The sequence below is a fragment of the Lates calcarifer genome, linkage group LG13 (assembly GCF_001640805.2).
Source record: "Lates calcarifer isolate ASB-BC8 linkage group LG13, TLL_Latcal_v3, whole genome shotgun sequence".
Classification (NCBI taxonomy): domain Eukaryota; kingdom Metazoa; phylum Chordata; class Actinopteri; family Centropomidae; genus Lates; species Lates calcarifer.
In genome coordinates this window covers 8065344-8086950 of record NC_066845.1, presented here as the reverse complement: position 1 = coordinate 8086950, position 21607 = coordinate 8065344, and the positions used below count along the sequence as shown (strand labels likewise).

Sequence of the window (21607 nt, the reverse complement as noted above, 5' to 3'; positions counted from 1 at the left end):
TAGGGTTAAAAATACTCACTGACTAACTGACCAATTCAGCTTCTCTTTCTGTGACCTCTCATATCCTTGATAACATTAGTCCTATCTTTATTCTTATCATCTATGGATGTACCAGAACTGCGCCTCAGTGAGGCTTCTTTAGTACACTGGATATGCTCAGATTTCATAACAACTTTATGAAAAAGGAAATGAGCTCATATTTTGGCTTTATACATTTTAGGTGGTTATATTTTGAAATGCTTTCATCATGCAAACTTCACAGGGAGATGGTCTACCAGCAACAGGGTAAATAATGCTGTTTTTGTTTACACACTCATTACCAATGCCCGAAGAGCAAAAATCTATCACACAAGGCACCACCATTTGCAACAGAAGCATCTGCAGGGTAAAGATGTAGCAGTAACTTGTTTTGACTCATTTAGTGTGAGAAATGCGATCCTTTAATGTGAGATTTCTCACTTCAAACACACTGAAGCGCTCTCTTACTGAACTGTTTAATGTAAAATGATGTGCACTCTTCTATTTGGCTGATTATGGGCCCAGCGTTTCCTCATAATATTGGTGAATGAGCTTGACTTTTACAGCTGAAACAATTAGTCCATTGACTGATTAGTCAATTGGCAGGAAATAATCAGAATTATTTTTATAACTGATTAATCATTTCAGTTGTTTAATTAAGCAAAAAAGACAAATCCCTTCTGGTTGCAGCCTCTCCAATGTGATAATTGGCTCATTTTCACAGTTTTGTGTCATTGTAAACTTTATATTAGGTTTTGGGCTGGTGGCGAGATTAAACAAGACACTTGAAGAGGTCACCTTGGTCTGTATTTTTACGATATTTCTGAAACAGCTCTAGAGGTTATTAGGTGTCTTATCATTTAAGATTACTACTTGGATTTTCAGACTTTAATCCTATTGAGCAGGGTTGAAGCTGTTTTGATTTCCATGAAATATTTTTTTGTTTGTTTGTTTGTTCCCTCAGAGTGCCTCACTGCCTCAGTTTCTAAATGGGTGAATCAGGCTCACGTCGTTCCACACTTGTGTCCCGCCTGCCAATCTTCCGCCGCAGCAGCAGTAAGAGGCAGGAGTCTCTCCCCTCCTCTCCGTCCTCAGGCGGTGTGGGAAATGGCGTCCACACTTCTTCGCCCTCCAGCACCAACTCCAGTTCCGGCAGTACTGGGAAACGCCGGAGTCTGTTCCGCACTCCATCTCTCAGTTTCACGGCTAAACGGAACAGTGAGCCACGTGTCCAGCCAATCAACCTAAACCTCACGCCTCCACTGTCACAGGGCACCGACGCGAATGGAAACAACCAGCAGACGATAACAGCGTCAGTGTCAACAGGGTTCAGTGATAGTAGCAGTGGACGGCCCAAGTCACGCCACTCGTTTGGATTTGGCAGCCACAAGCAAAAGAAAATCACACGTTCTCAGACTGAGGATTTTGAAAAAGCATCCTCTTCCACCTCCTCCACAGCCAATCGAAATGTGTTTATAAACTGCATTAGTGGCTCGGGGGCCAATGAGGGCGACGACTCCGGGTTCCTTGATGACTACAGTGGCGGCAGTAATAACAACAAACGGTCGTCACGCCAGAAGAAGCAGCTTCTGCCCAAATCTTTCTCAGCTCACCACCGCTTCTCCCGGACCTCTGATCACCACAGACCTCCAGAGGTGAATCTGGAACCTCCGAGTTCCACCACCATCACGCCAGGGGTGGGAGGGCTCACCCCGGGGTCGTGGCCAGGCGAGCTGCTCTGTGCTGGCGGTGAGAGCTCACTCCAGTCCCCTATGATATCAGAGGACCGAACCACAGCCATCACCCCGTCAGAGTTTGTCCCCATCACGGAGGATTCTGTATCTGAAGTGGATGCTCTGCCAGCTCCGAGCCCCGGAACTGGTTTGGCCCCTGGACCTGTCTCTGTGCCTGGGCCGGCTACTGACACAGCTCCTCCTGACCCTCCACCTGCTCCAGAGAACTTCAGTGTGGCTGTCTCTACCTCCCAGGTCTGCTTCTAATTCTGTCCTTATGAATCATCTAATGTGCTTTGAAATCAAATGGGTTAATCAGGATAGACACACATTACTTCTCGTTTTAAAGTTGCATACTAAGTTATCTGAACAATCAATCTTTGTGTTTGTACACAAATAAACTGGAATTTATTTGTAATGGATGGAATACTAGTGCTGTGGGCATAGACAAAACAACCACAGGTGCCACTGGATGTCAAGAACAAAACCCATAAAGGAGGAATATTTATGACCATAGTGTGGAATCTGTGAAATGTAGCATAAAAATTGAGCACTGGGCATAAAAAGTCCTTTTTATTGAAAGAGCTAGGGCATGAAAAAGAAAAACTACGCATGTCTGCAAACTGCCCTCCACATTTCACACCGTTGTGCGCTCAACTTTTCCTCCCTCAGAGAATTTATTCTATTTTATTTCCTGGTAGAGGAGGGAACTCCAGAAACGAAGCCATTTACCAAGTATAACAGTGGCAAAGACAAAGCTCTGTAGATAGGCCACTGAAGAGTAAATATAGTATGACTATCCAAACATGCTCCCTGAGGACTCAAATACTCACCTATTAAATGAGGTGGGTTCTCTTCTATGTAAACTGTTTTGACTCATCAGGGGCATGTTTTGTTTTTACACATACTCAACAAAATGTCCTCTCCTTAGGTTTTTTTCACTCCAGCTCAGTCCAGTGCTGAAAAACCCCTACTCCCCGACACCAGCACAGCCAACAACACAGACTACGAGACTGCCATCTCCCTCTCAGAGCCGGAGACAGCTGTACCCTGCCTACCTCTGCAGGAACAATCGCTGGAAGAGAGGAAGGAGAGGGAGGAGGAGAGAAAGGAAGTGAGGGAAGAGGTGCCAGCAGAGGAGAGGAAGGAGCTGGCGGAGGAGAGGAAGACGGGTTACCTCACAGAAACCACGAGTGAGAGCGAGACACGTGTGGTGCGCAGCGAGGGTTGTCACTCTAACCCAGAGCAGTCGGAAAGGAGGGCGAGAAACACGCTCTCTGTGCAAGAAAGAGGAAGCTTCTGCGGTTGCCACGAACCCAGGTCATCTCACTTGAGGAAACCACATGCAGGTATGAAACTAATGCAAAAACACGAGCAGGTAAATCACAGATTTACATGCGTAGACACAGCCACTGATGCACTTACAAAAATACTTGCTTGATGTTCTTTAGGAATGAGGGCTCCTTAAAATTGTTGACCAGGTATGTTATCTCAAAGGCAGCAACAGTATTGACTTCTTGCTGTACAAGAACTACATTTACCTTAATAATTAATCACATTTTGTATCAAACATCAATAATGACAGTAAAAATCACTGTACAGAGCTGTAGGTCTGTAAAGAATACAGGCAACATTAGATTTTTGGTGATGCACTATTAGCATACAGTTAATAATATCTATGTATTCAGCAAAAAAGTTTACAATAGTCTCTACCAAAGTGAGTTTGGAGGAACACTTATTAGGTGGTTGAAACGATGCCATGTTCCTGCTCCTTCAGTGTTTGTTTTTATTACTTCCTTATGCACGACTGAATAAGTGAGCAAATGTGAACAACATATCCAGTAAAAATCACTGAGAGTTCATTACAGAGCCTCTCAAAGAGATTCCCCTCAGGAAACTGGTAAGTGGAATACTTAAGTATAATTATACTCAGGTCTCACTCACTGTTCCACTTGATGATTGAAAACTACTAGATGACTAGTATGAACAACATAATGTTTTCCCAACTTCCAAATTCTTAAGTTATTCAAAGTTTCAATAAAAGTTGCAAATGTTTCCAAACATTATAAATATTGCAAGAAATTTTACATCTTCAGAACTGTTTTGAAACTCTTAGAGCTGTCACTCCTTCAAGCAGTAGCTCAGACAGTTAATTTCAAAAAAATGCCCTCAGTCTAATATATCAGTGCCAGTTGTGGGCTGACAGTAGTGAAACAGTGTGTGTCATACTGAAAATTTATTCCTCAGCCAAAGATGATTTGTAACCATCCTCCTCACTTCTGCTTCAGCTGCTGTAACATATTGAAGAGGAGTTTTTGTGTTTTAGCCAAGGCTTATTTGGTAACCAAAAAATCTCCTTCACTCTGCAGCACTTTCCTGTGTTTCTAACAGATGTTTACCTTATTTCAGACTCTGATCAGACACTGAAAAAACAGAAATTCCGTCTTAGTTTTACTAGCACTAACTAACCATGTAATTAGGAATCTGAGTTTATTTGCTGCAACTAATAATTGCATTTCTGATGATGAAATATCACATAATTAATGTTGTGCTTGTTGTTGAAACTCTGAAGGCAATAACAAGAACTGTGGAAACAAACTATACTGTGGTCAGAGTATTCGACAAAATAATCAGGATTACAAGTTAAATTTTTAGATGTGGACATTTATACACAATACTGCTGTAGCAAGTATTTGAGTCATAGTTGACATGCTTCATCTGACAGGCTGTCAATTTTCTGTCAAAATCTCTGGACAACCATAACTGTGATTGATATAAAATGATAGACATCATAATGCTCTGCGAAAACACTTTTTTCTGGCCACTATTCAACGCCTTACCTCAGGACGTCAGGAAGGGAGGATTGCCACCATATGTCCTGCAATGTGACTTGTTTGGTGAGGCACACAACCACAAGGCAGTGATTCTAGTTAAACTTGGCATGATTGTAGTTTTATCTGCCAGCAAACGCTTAGTACAGCATTAATGGCCTATTGTGGCATCGTGAACGCACACACACACATGCACACAGACAGTATGTTGCAAAACATGCTTGCAGGAAGCTGAATATTGATCTATACTTGGTGAATTTTTAGCTTCCAAGCCATGGAAACCACAGACTTAACAGGCTACAGTGATAACAGGGTGGTGAGCAGGATTTTACTATGTTCATTTTCACAAACAATATCACAGGCCTCTGGTATTTGGGCACCCATGTATTGTGGTTCTGATTTTCCTTTATGGTTGAAATGATCTGAGCCTCTAGTAAAATGGTTGCTGACACAAAGAGCCATGGTAATCATGAGGCTTCTTCAGTGTTTTGCTGTTCATTGCAGTGCAAAGCCAAAACTGCAAAACATCACTGCTCATTTTTTATAGACGGATTTCACAAGAACAAAGACAAGAGAGGAGACACACATAGGGGAAAGTGTGTGAATGTGGTTGTGTGCATTTGTAAGTGTGTGCGTGTGTGAGAGAGAGTGGTTGGCATGAAATGCTGTTTAAGAGCCTGTCACCTAAGGAGAGGACGTGATATTGTGTGTGTGTGTGTGTGTTCTATCTATGACTAGATCAAAATAGCTCACTTATAGCAATCCTCTGTTTGTAGCTGAGGAGTATTGTCCTTGAAATTTCACAGTCATTTTCACAGTCATTCTCCATTAGTTTTATTGTTGCACAGCAATCTTGGTGTGGGACCAAACTTGATTATTGCAAAACAAGCATAAATATCATTTGACCAAAAGCAATATGCCTGAAAGACTTCATGAAAGGAAGATTGAACTTCATTAATTTATGAATAAGGACAGGAAATAGGACTGACTGTTGCTGATTTGAAATATAATACAAAGATGATTATTTGTCTGTGTGTGGAATCACAGTTAAAATTGTTTCACCTCACTTCATTCTTTGTCTGTCTGACTCTCTGCCTCTCCTTTATTCTTTCTTTCCTCCAGCCTCTCTGTGCAGCAGTGTCAGCCCTTATCATGAGGTGATGCGGATGGAAAGGCGTCTGCGCTCCTCGTCTGAGGGGGCAGGTGGGCCTCGTATCCATGGAAACCACAGAGATGCCCCGGGCGCAGAGGGATGTGGTCTGCTCAAACACAGAAACAACTCCTCATCGTCCAAACTGGGAAGTCTGGTAAGCCCTGAGCTGTGTGTGTGTGTGTTTATTTATTTCCGATATGCTCAATTACCATCATATCACACTTATCAGACACTAATAATGTATGTGAAACATATGGTGCACCTAATTGAGATGTTTTGGTAAAGCATAAATAGAGCCTAGACACACACAGACACACAGACACACACACACACACACACGCACATGCAATTAGAGTTCTAAATAGCTTAGATTGTGCCACTTCCTCTTCTGTACATCCTCACAGTAACGTAAGACAGAGCAAAGGAAGTTTATTTGTACAGAATCTTTAAAAACACACATGGAAGTAATTAACATAAGGCAAAGAAATGCATTTAGAACAACACTTAAAAACACAGTAAACAGGAAAATAAATAGAATAAAAATAGACAAAAAAGTTGACAGAAAATGCAGCACTGTTAATCTTAACAAGTTGTTTCTCCAATCTACACCGTGCTTGTGCTTGTTTCATGTGTCTTTCTGTGCTATGCCGCGTATGTATACATACATGTGTCTTATGTATCCTGGTGAAAAGGTGCATCCACTGTGTGTAAGAAGGTGAGGTGTGGAGCAGAATAATGGCAAAAATAATGAATTAAGCTTCTTTTCAAAGACATGTAGCCACTTCAGTGTTCTAGTGCTTGTCACACTGCTGATAACCCAGAAACTTCACATGCATTGTAATGACCTGAACACACTCTCTGCTTCTCCAAAGGTTATTAGGCCTTGCAGTCACTCTCACATACATAACACACATGGGAGGAGAGGAGAGTAATTGCTTAGTGACACTTATACAGTAACTGCAGATGTGGGCATTGTGTAATATTACATACATATATTTAATATGTCCACAAACTTAAAAAGAGACACCATGGGCCCCTAGCAGTTTATTTGGGTTGCTTTTTACTCACACTTACAACTCTCTGTACCCTGGACAAGAATAATAGTTTCCTCATAGAAAAACTCCCCACTTGATTACCAAATTGCCATTGCATTGCTACAGGAAGAGCCCTGCTTTTAAAGGGGATGGAAGAGGCTGATGTAATTGGCCACAAGTGTAACCAGCTGCTAACGCGCTCCCTCACTATAAACCATATGATAAGAGATCCTTCCTCATCTCACACTGTTACCAAGTGTGTTGGTGTGCCACATGCCTCTGGCCATGAAAATACCATGTGTGTCCGGGCATGTCCTGTGCACAGTGCTCTTGACTGTGCAGTGCAGCTTTGAATTAAATTGGTGTAAATTTAGGATTCTTACTTCTCTTTAACTCATTTTGAGATGTACAAGTCATTCAATGGAATGCAAAGAGAGCTAAGTGAGAAATGTCACCCATTTAGTGGTGATCTACAATGTTGTATTGACTTTACCCAAAGTCTTAGTGTGTCACTCAGTACAGATACTTAAGTTCAAGTTAAGCATAGCAATCTTTAAATAAGTAATACTGTATTTGTGTAGACATGAGCTTGAAAAACATGTAAAAAGTCTGGTCTGTTACATTTGAAGCTATTAAAGGCAAAGCATTGACATTAAGTACAGTGCAAATGTGGATGGATTAAGTACTCTGAAAAACTTCTTCAGTCATTTGTAGGATTTAAGCATTATATCCTGGCTGTTAGCTTAGGCTGTCTAACAAACATTGCACTCATCTTTGTTGATGCATGCTGTAGCTCTTTTGTCTCTGGGGATAGGCTATAGCTGCTTTTGTGTTTGGGCTGGTTTTCTTACAACACATACGAGGAAGCTCAGTGGGAGGAAAGCTAGTTTGAGTCAATCCCATTTATTTCACCAGGGACTATAGGCTTTTACTGAGAGATTAACAAAGGCGAGGATACACAGCACGTTGCTATGTACTTTAGAGACTGCATATGCCTCTAAACATAGAATAATCTCTTCCTTTCCTGCTCTGGGCCCTTCAGGGGTCTGAGTCATGGAGTAAAGACAGCAGCCTTGGAGTGTATATTGAATTATGTACCCTTATTCTTTTAACTTCATAAAAGTTTGTTAGTTAACAGAAGGCACTTGTAGCTAATGAAAAAGTCTGAAGACACACAAGCATTTGCACTTTGCCTTTTGCCTGAGTGTTTGTTATATGTGCAGTTCCACAGTATGCAAACCTTTACATCTTATAAGTACACAACTAAAGCTATTTATGATATGAAAAAGAAATAGTTGATTGCTAATGTATATACACTGTGGTGGACTGAACCATCTGACAGGGAATCTGAGCAGGACAAAACAGAGACTGACCAAAGCACGCCATACTTAACAGTGTGCTGGGTGAATATGCTTTATTGTTGCTGTGTCATTATAGCCCAGACAGAATATAATTATCATAAAGCAATTAAAGATTTGGTTGGCAGAGACCAATGACTAATTTGTTCAGTTCACTAAGAGAAAATGTGAGGTACCTCTGTGAAGCAAAGCAAGACTGTTTGCTTGAGCTGCTTGGTGATCTCATCCCAGTTGTTATTGTTATTTTGATATCCCTTTGGGAGGCTGTGAGACATTTATTTTACCAGCATATTCAGTGTCGGCCGTTCATAAGTTTCTCAATGACAGCTGTGATAATACTGTGGCAGGCTGACAGTGATTACATTCAACACCAGCTGACAAAAAAGAATTACTTAAGATGTTCTTGAGAAATTCTCTCTTATCTCAGAGACAAGTTGAACAACTTTGAATGTGCACTTTTCTTTGTAGTTTGACTGACTGACATGGCAGAACAGTTCAACTGCAATCCACTTTACTTTGACTGTGTTACTTATGCATATCAACAGTTGTTCGACAGCTTGCTTGCTAGACAGTGTTGTAATGCAGAGTGTCTCTTGTTTTCATATCCTCCAGTCTGATTGCTTCCTTCTAAAGGCTAGATATCATAAGTGACACTTGTATTAATCATTCAGCAGATAAGGATTCACTTCCTCTCCCGGACAGAATTTGTAATAACCACAACCAGACAGTTGGGTTTTTAAAATGAAAAACAATGAGGATGTTTGCAAATATGAGTATTGACTGTTCATTTTGCCCAAAGATATCATATAAAAGCAGTAGCAATTATCACACACAGATAAAATCGAATCAAATTTCAAATCTGATCATTTTCTCTGAGGCTAATGTGCACTGGTCAGATTGCAGAATACTGAAAGTGGTGGTTGATGAAAAAGATCCTTATTTATCTCATGACTAATACATAACTATTCATTGATATCTGCACCTGAGCCAAAAATGCTGTAAAATAAACTGCACTAGTATTATTATTATGTGGATAAAATATGAATTTAAGACACATTTTTAAAAATGCTGTTGCCCCACCGGAGATTAAAGGACAAATGCAGTAATATGCAGTGAATTGCTGATTAATGTATCATGATGATTTTATTAAGATGACTTCTTGTTCATAATCTAAGCATGTTAATTTTTAAAACATTGAACAGCGTAGAGGCTAATGAAATGGTGAATGTACCTGGAAAGAAAAGAGTTGATAGTCAATTAGGGGCTCATTAGCTATCAGAGAGGTACAAGTGTCTGTGGAACTCATACCCTCCAGAACTGGGATTGACTGCCTCTGCTGTAGAAACAAGATTTAACAATGTTTCTTTTAATTCACTGAAAAACTTCTTTTCAACCACAGCTATGTGGCTGAAGGGCTCAAAAACTATCTTTAATCTTTTGTGTTCACTGCTTGCTACTCCCAACTGGTAAATTTAAGCCTCTGTTGAGTTAAATTTACTTTTGGTGCTCAGGATTATTACAGAGCTTTGAAATATACTTCTACACACCATCTTTTGTGACCACCCTAGACAACAAAGGAGTCTTCTTATGGTCATTGATCACTGCAGAAAAAGATGTAACTAATAACAAATAACAAATGATGGTGTGTCCCACTACTTGTAGGCCAGGTTTCACCAGGCAAAATTTACTTGTTTTGTACTTAATCTCTCTTTTCATGTCAAGACTACATATTACACATTGCATATTGTAAGTAGAAAATATAGATATCTCACTCTAAGTTACGACTTAAGTCATATTTTCTGCTTCAGCAGCCTCAGTGATAAAATACTCTTATGAAGTTGTAGACCTTACAGTACGTGATGGGAATCCTGTGCTAAAATATGTACCTCAAATTTATGACCTTGGTGAAAATATGGATTCAGTTGCTAACAAAGTCAACAGCATAAAGCACTAGGATTTTGCATTTGTTTCTCTTAAATTTCAAACAGCATTGCTTGTTGAATATGAAAAGAATGTTTGCTTTGCTCTCGCATGAGTGATTATTCTATATTTATAAGGCTAGATAGTGAAAAATTACAAATGTTAGGTGAGGTGAGACACTGTGGGTAAAAATCAGTTTCTTTTCATTCAACAAACAGATTTTCGATTTGACTGGACATTCAATCCTTTATTCCCCCTGGCACATTGTAAACACAACTGGCTGTGAAGTGTCTGCTCAGACAGAATGAAAGTCATTTGTTAGTCCATATTTTTTCCATTGCTGGAAGCCATAATACCTGGCTGCAAAGCCAAATCCCTCTCCCTTGATCTTAATGCATTTACCACCCTTAAGCACTGAAGAAATGTAATTTTCATAGACTGTATATGTGGTTTTCACAGAGTGTGAACAGAAACCAGGGGCTTTTAATGGACAGAAGGAACCTCTTGCTTCCTCTTATCCCTGTTTTGGATGGCTTTCTGCTTGGCAGTTAAGATGTGGAGCCATCTTTTAATGAGACCGGAATCTGATATTATCTCTATTAACTCCATGATTATACTCACTCAAATCACATAAGCGAGGTAAAAAGGTGACATCTTTGGGTTGTAAAATCATATTAACACATTTCTGTGGTTAGAGGGGCACATTAAAATGGGTAATTTAGCTTCAAATGAAGTCTGTGTGCAGTAGTATCACACAGTATGGGTCTTCATTTCTTTTTCAATATCTTTTAGCTATTAGCTTTAATGCCTGAAATGTGGTCTTGTGTTCAATTGCATTACCTTGAAATGCATCCTGGTCTTTCTCTGATGTTTACTGCACTGAGCAGCCTGTGGAGAAGTGAGAAAACAGTAGTGTGATGTTACACAGACCACAGTGGCTTCACATAGCTGTGGCCTTGAAGAACATTGATATAACTGTTCTTCTGTTTCCCTCACACACACATGCACACACACACACACACACACACACACACACACACACATGCATGGATAGAGGTGTGGTTGAATAGTCAGGCATGCCACTAAGCATTGAAGCCAAGAATGGTGTGTAGTACTTTTTGGATCTTGATATTTAAGTTTAAGTTTTTAATTTTTTTAGTGCAGAGAAGTTCAGGTAAGGTCTTTAAACCAATATTAAGAGTTCTGAAAGCCTGTACTAAGCATCACCCAACCCACTTATTTTCATTTCGAAAAAAGGTTGTTTCAGGTAATAAAGTTTATTCAGAGCCAGTTCAAAGCACTTTCTGTGGTGAATAATTAGTTTTTTTTGGCCTTGTGGGGTTATCAGACTGGTGAGATTCGCTGCATCAGGACAATTCAGTATAGTGTATGAAATTAAAAAATACCCCCCAAAAAACTTTGCGGTGCTCATTATCATCGGTATAGTGCACCTACATGGTATGCTGTATACGTCAAATATGCTGAATTATTTGCTAATATTATCTGACCTTGGTATTGCCATGTCCTCCTTAGAGTAATTTGAAAGAAACCTGCTGATGGTGAGAGCTCGTTCACAGTGAAGCTCATGTTGGCAGTCGAGATTTCTTTATTCTTTGTTCTCATGTGTTATTAATAACACATGAGAACAAACAGTTGAAAATGTTCAACTTGCATTGTAATTCCCACCTATAATAGACATAATTTAGTCATATTTTTGTCCTCTTTTACCAATTAAGTTCTCTGCTACAATTATTTATATATAGCTAGAGCAATTATATTTTCTGTCATGCTTGGCTATGTAGGGTTTTTTTATCAATTTATATGTCACTCTTTATTCTTGTTTCAACTTTTTTCTGCAGTGGATTTTCCTTTTTTGACCATCAGATGGCAGCCTTGACTTTTGAAATGCAACTGAGCAAAAAGGAACGTCATCTTCCTGCATCATTATAACCTCATAATAATACCAGAGAACATGGGAGCATTTACTGAAAGATTACAAGTCAATTTAAAATGGTGAAGCATTACTCATTATAGTCTTGTGGCTATAGCTCATTTGATACATAAAGGATTGGGAAAATGTTATCAGCAATTTCTAAACTTTAAAGACTTCTCAAGAAATATTAAACTATAATGTGAATGGGGATATTGTTGATAATTCAGGGCCACCCAGGACAGAGCGAGGTTTTTAAAACATTCATTTTTGTGGCTTTCTTGAATTATTATTATTATTATTATTATTGCTGATTTTTGAGAATATTGTCAGTGATGTCTGAGTTTATTTAAGCTGTTATTTGAGGGTCTTTCATGAAAGAAAATATACTCTCTCCACCCAAACACACCAAACGTGTCTTTTTTTGTTTGATAGATTTTTTCCAGAGTGGTCAGTACACTCAAAGTTTGTCATAAGGTGGTATTTTCAGTTTCCTTTACTTTAATTACTTAAATTTAGAATTTAGTTCTCTTACAGTGACTACATTTGTAAGTAAATACAAATGTAAGTCTAATATATAGCCTGATTGTGCTTACTATGCACCACACATTAAAGCTTTGTCCTTCCTGCAGTGGCCTCGGTTCAAATCCAGCCTGTGCCCTTTGCTGCATGCTGCATAAGGTTTTTATGCTGGACTTCGGGTTTCGTCATCTACGTATCGTTCTAAATATATGCTGCTGTACAGTATTATTAGTATAGTTTGATTTATTTTAAAGGCAAAAGTTAAGCCATACTCAGCGTTTTCCTACACCTTATGTTTTCTTTGTTTTTTCCTCTTTTTTGAGTAAGGAAATTAGCGCTTTTAGTTACGTCTTATTCACTAAGAACATCCTGCTCCCTTTGTCATGGAGAGTAAATACTGATTTGCAAGATCTTCTCGGTCTGTTCAGCAGCTACTTTTGCTTATGAAGCTCAGGAAATATTGACAGACATTAACACAAAACTACAGTCTCATTTGCCACCTTCATCGCTTTCTCAAACTGAACCCTAATGATTCTCACATAACAAGCTTGGATGCAATGATGAGGGACTAAATATCTCATTAAGTGCAGGCAAAGTGGGAAAAAAAATCCCATGCCCTGACAAAAATAACTAAGTTATTATTGCTAATGTTAATAACATTTAGTGTTTTTCTAGTTGGAGAATCTCTATCAAAATGTTATGAGCCACCTGGATTGCTCTGAAGAAAATTATTTGATAATTTCCTGTAATGCTGTCATATCTTAACCCTATTTTTAATCAGCGTTTCTTGTTTTTCCTCCTCAGGGTTTGCAAAACTTATTGGATTAATGAGTGTTTAGGCGTAATTGTATTAAAACTGTTCATCATAATGACTTGTTTAGACCAAAGTTTTAGGTCCTAAAGAATTTTTTTCCTATTAGGAATACAGAATGACATAGATTAATCATACTGTCAAGAATATAATAATGACTCATTATTATTATTTTATCAGATTTACATTTTTACATTGTTCATTTTAAGTTTATGTGTTTTTACTTTTTCTCCTCAGGATGTATTAAACAATCTGGGTTCCTCAGAGCTGGATGAGGATGATCTCATGTTAGATCTGGACCTCTCTGATGATCAGCGTCATCGACATGGTAACTCTTAACTACATTACATTTGCTTCTCTACACAGAGGTCTGTGTATGGCAAGTGTGTGGGTGAACCATACAACAGGCTGTGAGAAGATACAGATGATACATGAGCTGACTTTTTCACATTTAACTGTGTCAAGATAGCTGACTTTCTGAATCTGCATCAATACATACCAGTTCTTACAGGACAATTACAACTATACTATAGGTTTAGGGTTAAATTTAAATGCAGAATTTAACACTATCAGCAGTGGGGGCATTTATTTCATATATATATATATATATATATACATATATATATATATATATGTGCTGTTCCTCTGGAAAGAAACTAAGAATTCAAATCAGATTGAAAAGAGAGAATCTGCCACATACAAACTCTTACCCTCATCTATCCCTCCCTCTATTCAAGTGAGTACTCATATTTCTCTTATTGTCACAGTTTTTCCTTTCCTGTTTTTTCCTCTCTTCAGCCCCACTTTGCTTGTCTTACTGTCTTTCACCTTGTTTCTCTTCACTCTCCATCTCTCTTTTTCCTCATTAAGCCACCTCTACTCCATCACCTTAAAACATGAAACCAGTACTCTCCCCAACTCTTTCAACATGTGCCACGACTTTGATGTAGCTGCCTCATTTACAGCGATTTATCTCTTTTGTTGTTTTGGCATTTCAGTCACACTCCTCCTGAAATGCCTCATGGTTGAAAAGTGACTGTCAGAGGAGAATTATTGCTCCTGCTGTGCCACAGTACAGCATGGAGTGCTAGACAGAGGAACCCCAGCTTCCCTTCGTAGAGCAGGTTAGGAAACTGTTATACTGAATGAGCATGGTGAGCAGCTGTAACCACACCACATGTGAATGTGCCAAGAGGGACTTAATAAAGCCTTTCTGAACACATGCATGTATTAATTCTTATCACATTCATGTCTTAAGAAGGAATTTACCACTTTACTATTGTGAGTAAATGTAGTGAAGTGAAATGATTGATTGAGATTGCACTATTCTTATTTAATCATTGCTTGCAGTACATTATGGTAATTAGGCAAAACTGTAAGCTTTTGCAAATGCTAATCTCAGATTGCAGATGTTTGCCTCATATTAATACACATCAAACTGCAATGATGCAAAATGTATACAGTGACACAGGCAGTTGATGTTTGGCGGAGTATGACACATGAATAAAATGACTCAAGTGGGTAAACATGACTTTGAAAAGTGATCACCATTTCTTCACTTCATGTTACTCAAATATAGGGACTGCATAGTTTGGCTGTAAATGACAGGCAACAGGTGTCGAGTGTGAGTGTGAGCATGTTTAGTGTTGACTCTTGTAACTGTGAGGTTCATCTATTCCTTGGCGACATTTAAGCCTCAGATGGACTCAGAGAATATTACATTTGCAGTCAAATAAAGTAAAATGCTCTGCAGCTCTGTACAGTACAGGCTGCAACAAGGACTTTCAGCCCTAATAAACTGGATTTCTTGTGCTTATGGGGGTTGGGGAGTTTTGGGGAGGGGTGGGGGTAGGGGTTTGAGCACTCACACAAATACACACACGCACAGAGTTTAAACATCTCTAAAGGGACTGGCTGATGCAGAGCTAAAGGAGACACCGTCCTTAATACACACAATCGTGCATGCTTAGTCATTAGACTTAATGGTTTGCAGACTGTAGCATGAAATTAAAGGTTTGATGAATTGTTCTCATAAAGTCAAGGGATGAAGACTTTGTGCTAGCGATGGAAGAGTAAGGTTCTTCTACACACTTAGATTAAAGGGTAATTTAAAGACACACATACCTGCACGCACATTCAGGCATTATGCACAAAGCAGACAGACTCAGATACATGCACAGCTTCCTGTAAAGGTGTATACACATATGCAGACACGCGGACACGAGTGGACACACAGCTATCCCAGAACCCCACCACACCCACACACTCTTATAGGCACAGCTCATTTTTACCTCTCTCAGGTGGCTTGTTGAAGCCTTTATTAAAAAGCAAGCAATTTCATAGCAATTTATGGCCAACAGTGTTCAGCTGCAGGGCTCTGTGTTCCTACCCCAAGTGTGACTCATGCCCTGTGGAGTCAGACAGGGACAGAAAGAGAGACACAGGGACCTTTACAAAGACATGAAGAAATGCCAAATTTTGGCTTCACTGCCACCTTTTATTCCAGACTCTCCCACACTGCTAGGTCAGATGTGCCATTTAGAGTGGATATATCAATTTTTAAAACAACTGATGTATCATCATTACTCAAATCTGTCACCACTGAATTTTAATAAGCTATTTTGTGGTGCTTGATAGTTGTAATTCAGTTTGGGAGGAGATGGGAAGAGAGATATGATTGTATGTTTGATGGCTAAAATATGTTGCAGTAAGGTTTTGGTACTTTAGCAAAATCCAGATGTCAGAAGTCAAATTGATGTATGACTGCATTTGTGCTTGGGTGTGTCCACAGTGTCCAGAGAAGACTCCAGCCAGTCCCTGGCCTCCTGTCTCAACCTGCTCCCATCCCCCATGGAAGCATCAGGAGATCGCATCCCGGGGAAGGAAAACAATCAGAGGTATATGTATATGTATATTTGTATTAATATACTGTATGTGCTCTCACCTTTTCACCAAGAAGGAAATTAAAGCTACAGGGAGAAAGTGTAAAAAGTTCTGTCAGTGTAGAGGAGGAAATTTTCAACACAGTTGTCCTGCATATGTGTTTATGTATGGGCTGGACACAATACAGCTGGTGTCATTGATGGAAAAAAACAGGAGAAAATGGGCCATGGTCTGGTATTGGCTGGCCTAAAACAGGATTCAATCATCTACAATTGGAGCATATGGATAGCTCAAGGATATGTTTTGATGCACTTACCCACTTGGCCACAGGGACATTTGTCTCCCATACAGTATATCTTCATTACATTACAGCAACAATAAAGCTTCTTTTTTTTTTTTACACCACACACTTCATTGCCACGTGACAGACAAAGATACAAAGAGAGAGGGTTATTGTCTATTCTAGGAATTGCTGATCTTGAATGTTCCCCGTAAATGCATAACATGTTTTATGTCTTTCCCTCCCTTGGAGATGAGACAAGATTCTAGCACAGAAAGACAGAGGGTAAATAAATAAATAAATAAATTCTGTTGGAATAAATATGCAAGCTGTCTTTCTGTTCTCCTCTGTGTCCCAGTAGCCGACAGTAGAAAGAAAGAGAACACTTAGAGTTTCTGTTTGTATGTGTGAGCACCACTGCCAAGGACGGTTCCATATCTGATTTGATTTGGCCACTTGTTTCTTTTCTGCGCTCAGGAATCAGGATAGGTCTTGCTAGGCGCACATAGAGAAATGTATGTGCACCCACACGTCTGTGCAGAGATATACACACACACACACACAGCAGCTCTGTGGATAGGGCTTATTTGGTTTTATGGAGCCAGTGGGTAATAAAGGAGTTGTATCACCAGTGGTATCGTCTGGTGGTGTGTCTGACAAGCCAGCAGATGATTATTACTTTACCTTTCAGTACTCCTCTCCTCTGGTCGCACCCATAGAATAAATGTATATGTCTATCCATGTTTTCCCCTGAATAAACTGGCTTTGATCTTCTTTGTTTACAGAGACAGTGCAGGTCAACTCGTGTGAGTGGTTTTGAAGTAGAGGTTGAAGGATTTATACTACACCATTGAGACATTGGACTTAGCCTTGGCCTCTTTTATTTTTTTCCCAAGAAGGGTTTTTATCATGCTTCTAACACTCTGAATTTTTCGCTGAATAGAGAGAGATTTTCTGCGTCTAGACAGCGTCAGTGAATCATGCGAGTCGGGAGTCAACCTTTTCAACTCATCCAAGGTTTTTGTCAGACAGTTCAGTGGTTGTTTCATTTAAGTCCCACTTCTTCACTTGTCTTTGAAAACATTAGAGCAGCATTCAAGTCCACACACACACACACACACACACACACACACACACATATACATGCACACACAACTGTTTGCATTATTCCTCTCTGTGTACGAGGTCAAGGCTAAAATGTCATTCGTCTGAAACCAGTTTTTGTCAGTTTGATTGAGTTTGCCTGGAGTGCAGCATTGCAGTTCAGACTAGTAATGTCATAATATGAGGAGATGGCTCCATCCCTTTCAATCCAATTAGAGACACTGTATTACCATAGTAACCCTTTAGCAGAGCAAGGAAGTTGTGAATAAAGGAATAAGATCTGGGGCCTGTGGCCTAAAACTACAAATATCCTAATCTTATTTTTGAAGTGTAGCTGTGAAATGACCATTGGCTAATTTTTAGATATATTTTTTAAACAAAATTAGTCAGTATTCATGCTAGCAGCTATATGAGCTTCTCCTCAGGAACAGAAGTGCTTAGAGCTAAATGTTAATGTCAGCATGCTAATATGCTGATGTTTAGCAGGCACAGCATTATGTTAATCATGTTACCATCTTAGTTTTAGTGTTATAGCATGCTAACATTTGGTAATTAGTACTAAACACAGACGAGTTTATTGGAAATGTCATTGGTTTTGCGGGTATTGAATCACAGTACTAGACAAGTTATAATTCTGACCACATGATGATGTTAGATAAAATGTTTGTGCATCAATAAAATTGTTATTATTCTTCCTAATGGGGGACATTTATGAGTGTACCAAAATACACTGAATAGTTGTTGAGAAAAAGTATTTTTAAACTGGACAGAAGTGGTGAGCCGACAGACTGATAGATTTCCACCCCTTGAGCTGCGGTGCTTGCATAACTGAAAAAGCTATGCAGTAAATTCACATTTAAATCATGGTGTCCCAGAGTGATGACCTAATTAGCTCCTGTTTTATATGCCACCTTTATAGCAACCCAACTGTCTGCATTAAAGTCTAAATGTTTTACTCCAGAATGACTCAAGCCCCCAAAACTGTAGGCACATCACACATTTTAACAGTGTGTCTGCTTCTGACAGCGAGACAACGACATGATGTAGTGGGCTTAGGGAGAAGTGTGTGTTCTGTTAACTTCTTCACAGCAAGGGAGCAGTTTTCATAGCTGAAGTGCAGAGCAGCAGAGTATCCTTAGTAAACCTAAAAAAAAAAAAAAAAAAAAAAAAGACTGATGGAAAGTGCAGCTACACTTCAATAAAGAAGACAAATCACACCACTGAGGAGTAGACAGACTTTTGGACTTTTCTCTTTTGGTTTCAAAGTGAATTTAAACATGTTTTATTTTAAAAAGCATAGAATATACACCAGTGAAGCATGTTTTGATCTTTTTTTACTGGGCCAGGTTACATAATGGAGTCAGATTTAAGTTTCTCACCCTCATCAAGATGTAGCTGCTGGCAGGTGTTAATTTCCCACTGTGGTAGTTTAGTTTCTCATTTCTTCTCACAGAGCATTTTCACACAGATCTTACTGGAAAATGTGTAAACTGTGTGAGTGAAGGAGCTCAGATTGGAGAGGGGAAAGAGAGCAAAATGTGTTTGCCCAGGGCTTGCTCACTGTCTTTCTTTCTCTCTCAGTCTCTCTTGCTCTTTGTCTCAGGTTCCACATTCCCTCGAGGGGACATTGATTTGCTGGAGGCAAAGCAAGCTCCCTTCTGTTTCACACACAAGAAAACACAAACACACATACACACACAGACACACTCAGACACACATACACACTCACCTGTCAGTCAGTCAGCCTGTCCAGAGAGAGTATCAGCTGCAGGATACTGCTGGCTGTCTGACAGGCTGCACAGAACATCTGCTGTACACACACAAACACACACACACACACACACACACACAGACACGCGCAGTCTTGCACGCATACCTCTTCTTTGATGTATGACAGTTGGATGATTTTGATGGCAGGCATTTAATTCTCTGTGTTTATGACTTTGTAAACATTAATACCTCAGTATCAAAGCTATAGCAATAAACAGCCATGTGCTAAACATTAGTTTGCATCTTTTGTGGCTGCATAGGTAAGGAGAGGAACAGAGACAGGCAGAGAAGGGGAGATGTAAGGAGAGGAGGGAGAAAAGAGAGATGGGAAACATCAGAGCCCTTTGTCCTATATTCACTTGAATATAGGACAAAGAAATATGGAGTCACATTGTTCCCCATAACCTTGTACACACTGCACAGTGGCTGGTGAACAGGGATCTGTCAACAGAGACGCAGTTGTTCTCTATAATAGTTTTTAATCTTGTAATCATTGACAGCTTGGGATAAAAGTAAAAGGTTGAGAAGAAAAGAACAGTAGAGTGTGAAGTGTGTGTGTGTGTGTGTGTGTGTGCATTTTATATTTAAATTCTGAAAACCCCAAGTTGATGCACTTCAGATAGGTGTTGTAGGGCTGCGACTAATGATTAATTGTGTTTTTGATGAATGCTGATTATTTTCTAAAAGAATCAATTAACCATTCTATAAATAAAAGGTGTGGAAACAGTGAAAAACCATCATTTCCCAGAGTCCAAAGTGACGCTTTCAAACATTATATTTTGTCAGAACAACAGTCTAAAGCCTAAAAATACTCGGCCTGCATTTAAGTGTCTACGGAAGCAGATGTTTTGCTTTTTTGCTTAAAAAAGAAGGAAAAAAAAATTCAGTCAATTTGGTATCTGATTGTCCAATTGTCAGATTTTAAGTTGTTTCTACTGCAGGAGCTTTATAGTAAAACAGTTTTTAGAATACGCCAGATTTAGGTCAGATTTATTTTAGCGGATTATAGTGTTGCTCTCTAATGATACAGCAGCTTTGTTTGCTTGTATTTCATATTTAAAGGCTGAGAACACCAAATTTAAGTGTGCATTCACCAAAAAAATGTTTTTTTGGCATCAGTTAAATGATGAACATTTAGTTTTGTGTGCTTTGCTACATGAAGCCCTCTTCAATGTGTTGTGCACTTTTGCCAGTTGCAGCACTTTCTTTAGGTAACGTTGCCAGTCTTAATGATAATAATGAGCGTGCTTCCATGCCTTTTGATTGGTGGAGGATGGGGGTGGAGGGCATATTAGGCCAGTGAATACTGAATATTTGTTTGTGTGATGTATCTTAATGTATGTTTTGTGTTAAGATTCCTCCCTTGTCACTCCTATAGGAAAATTAAATAAAATAAAATAATGATAAATTAAATTTCGACAGTAGGGATATAGCTTGCCTGTTGCTATGGTAACGGCACTTTGCCTTTTGAGTGCTCCCCTTCCCTTCTTTTCTCCTCCCTTTTCTCTTTTCATTGCGGTTTATTACTATGCAGAAGACAGGTAGTCCGAGGAGAGGACATGCAAACACTCAGGGGTGTCCTTGTCTGTCAGTATGCAGTGAACACTCATGAAAGTCTAAAGTCCCATATCTCCACTTCTGATTTGAGGATTAATGTGCAGCTAAAACATTCATTCGCTCTTGCGTCGGCAACATTTGTGGACAGGTTCTAGTTCTCCCCAATGATAACTTAATTAAAGATGACTTCAGAGTTAATTCTTTGTTTCTCCTGTTTATATTCCCATGTTCTGCGTCTTGTCTACCTCATGCTGTTGAAACTCTTATTTAACAACCTGTGAAGTCATATTGAGCATACTTTAAAAAAAAAAAGAAAAAAGAGAACCTCCTACCACATACATCAGGCTCCATGGTCATTAAGGCAGTCCAGTTTGTACTTTTCATGTTTTAGTATTACTGTGTTTACTCATTTTGTGCCCATCTGAGTGTAAGAAAAGTGGAGCAAGTGAAACAGAATCAGCCAGGTCTTGTCAGCTAAACCCAGCACACACAGCAAGTGCAACAAAGATGTTATACTCATTTGGGTATTAAGACGGCACTGAGCAGCAAAGAGAAATGCAGAGAAGGTGTTGTATGATTCAAAAAGAGACCCTCCTCTCATATTAGGGTAGACATGGTGCATAGTGTTAAATTTTCAGTTGGCTCTGTAGTCTGCCCACAGAGACATGTAATCCATGATTATATAGAATTTGCTCACGTACAC

At 39.3% G+C, this 21607-nt stretch overlaps 1 protein-coding gene across 1 annotated transcript in view; it reads left to right on the top strand.

Moving 5' to 3' along the window:
• ccser1 (coiled-coil serine-rich protein 1) overlaps positions 1-21607 on the top strand; it is a 115451-nt gene that overhangs the window by 5290 nt on the left and 88554 nt on the right. The window contains exons 2-6 of the mRNA XM_018669372.2: positions 983-2006; positions 2683-3100; positions 5705-5889; positions 13548-13638; positions 16102-16207. Coding sequence (XP_018524888.1) covers positions 1008-2006; positions 2683-3100; positions 5705-5889; positions 13548-13638; positions 16102-16207 — 1799 coding nt within the window. The 5' untranslated portion in view covers positions 983-1007. The remainder of the gene's footprint in view (positions 1-982; positions 2007-2682; positions 3101-5704; positions 5890-13547; positions 13639-16101; positions 16208-21607) is intronic.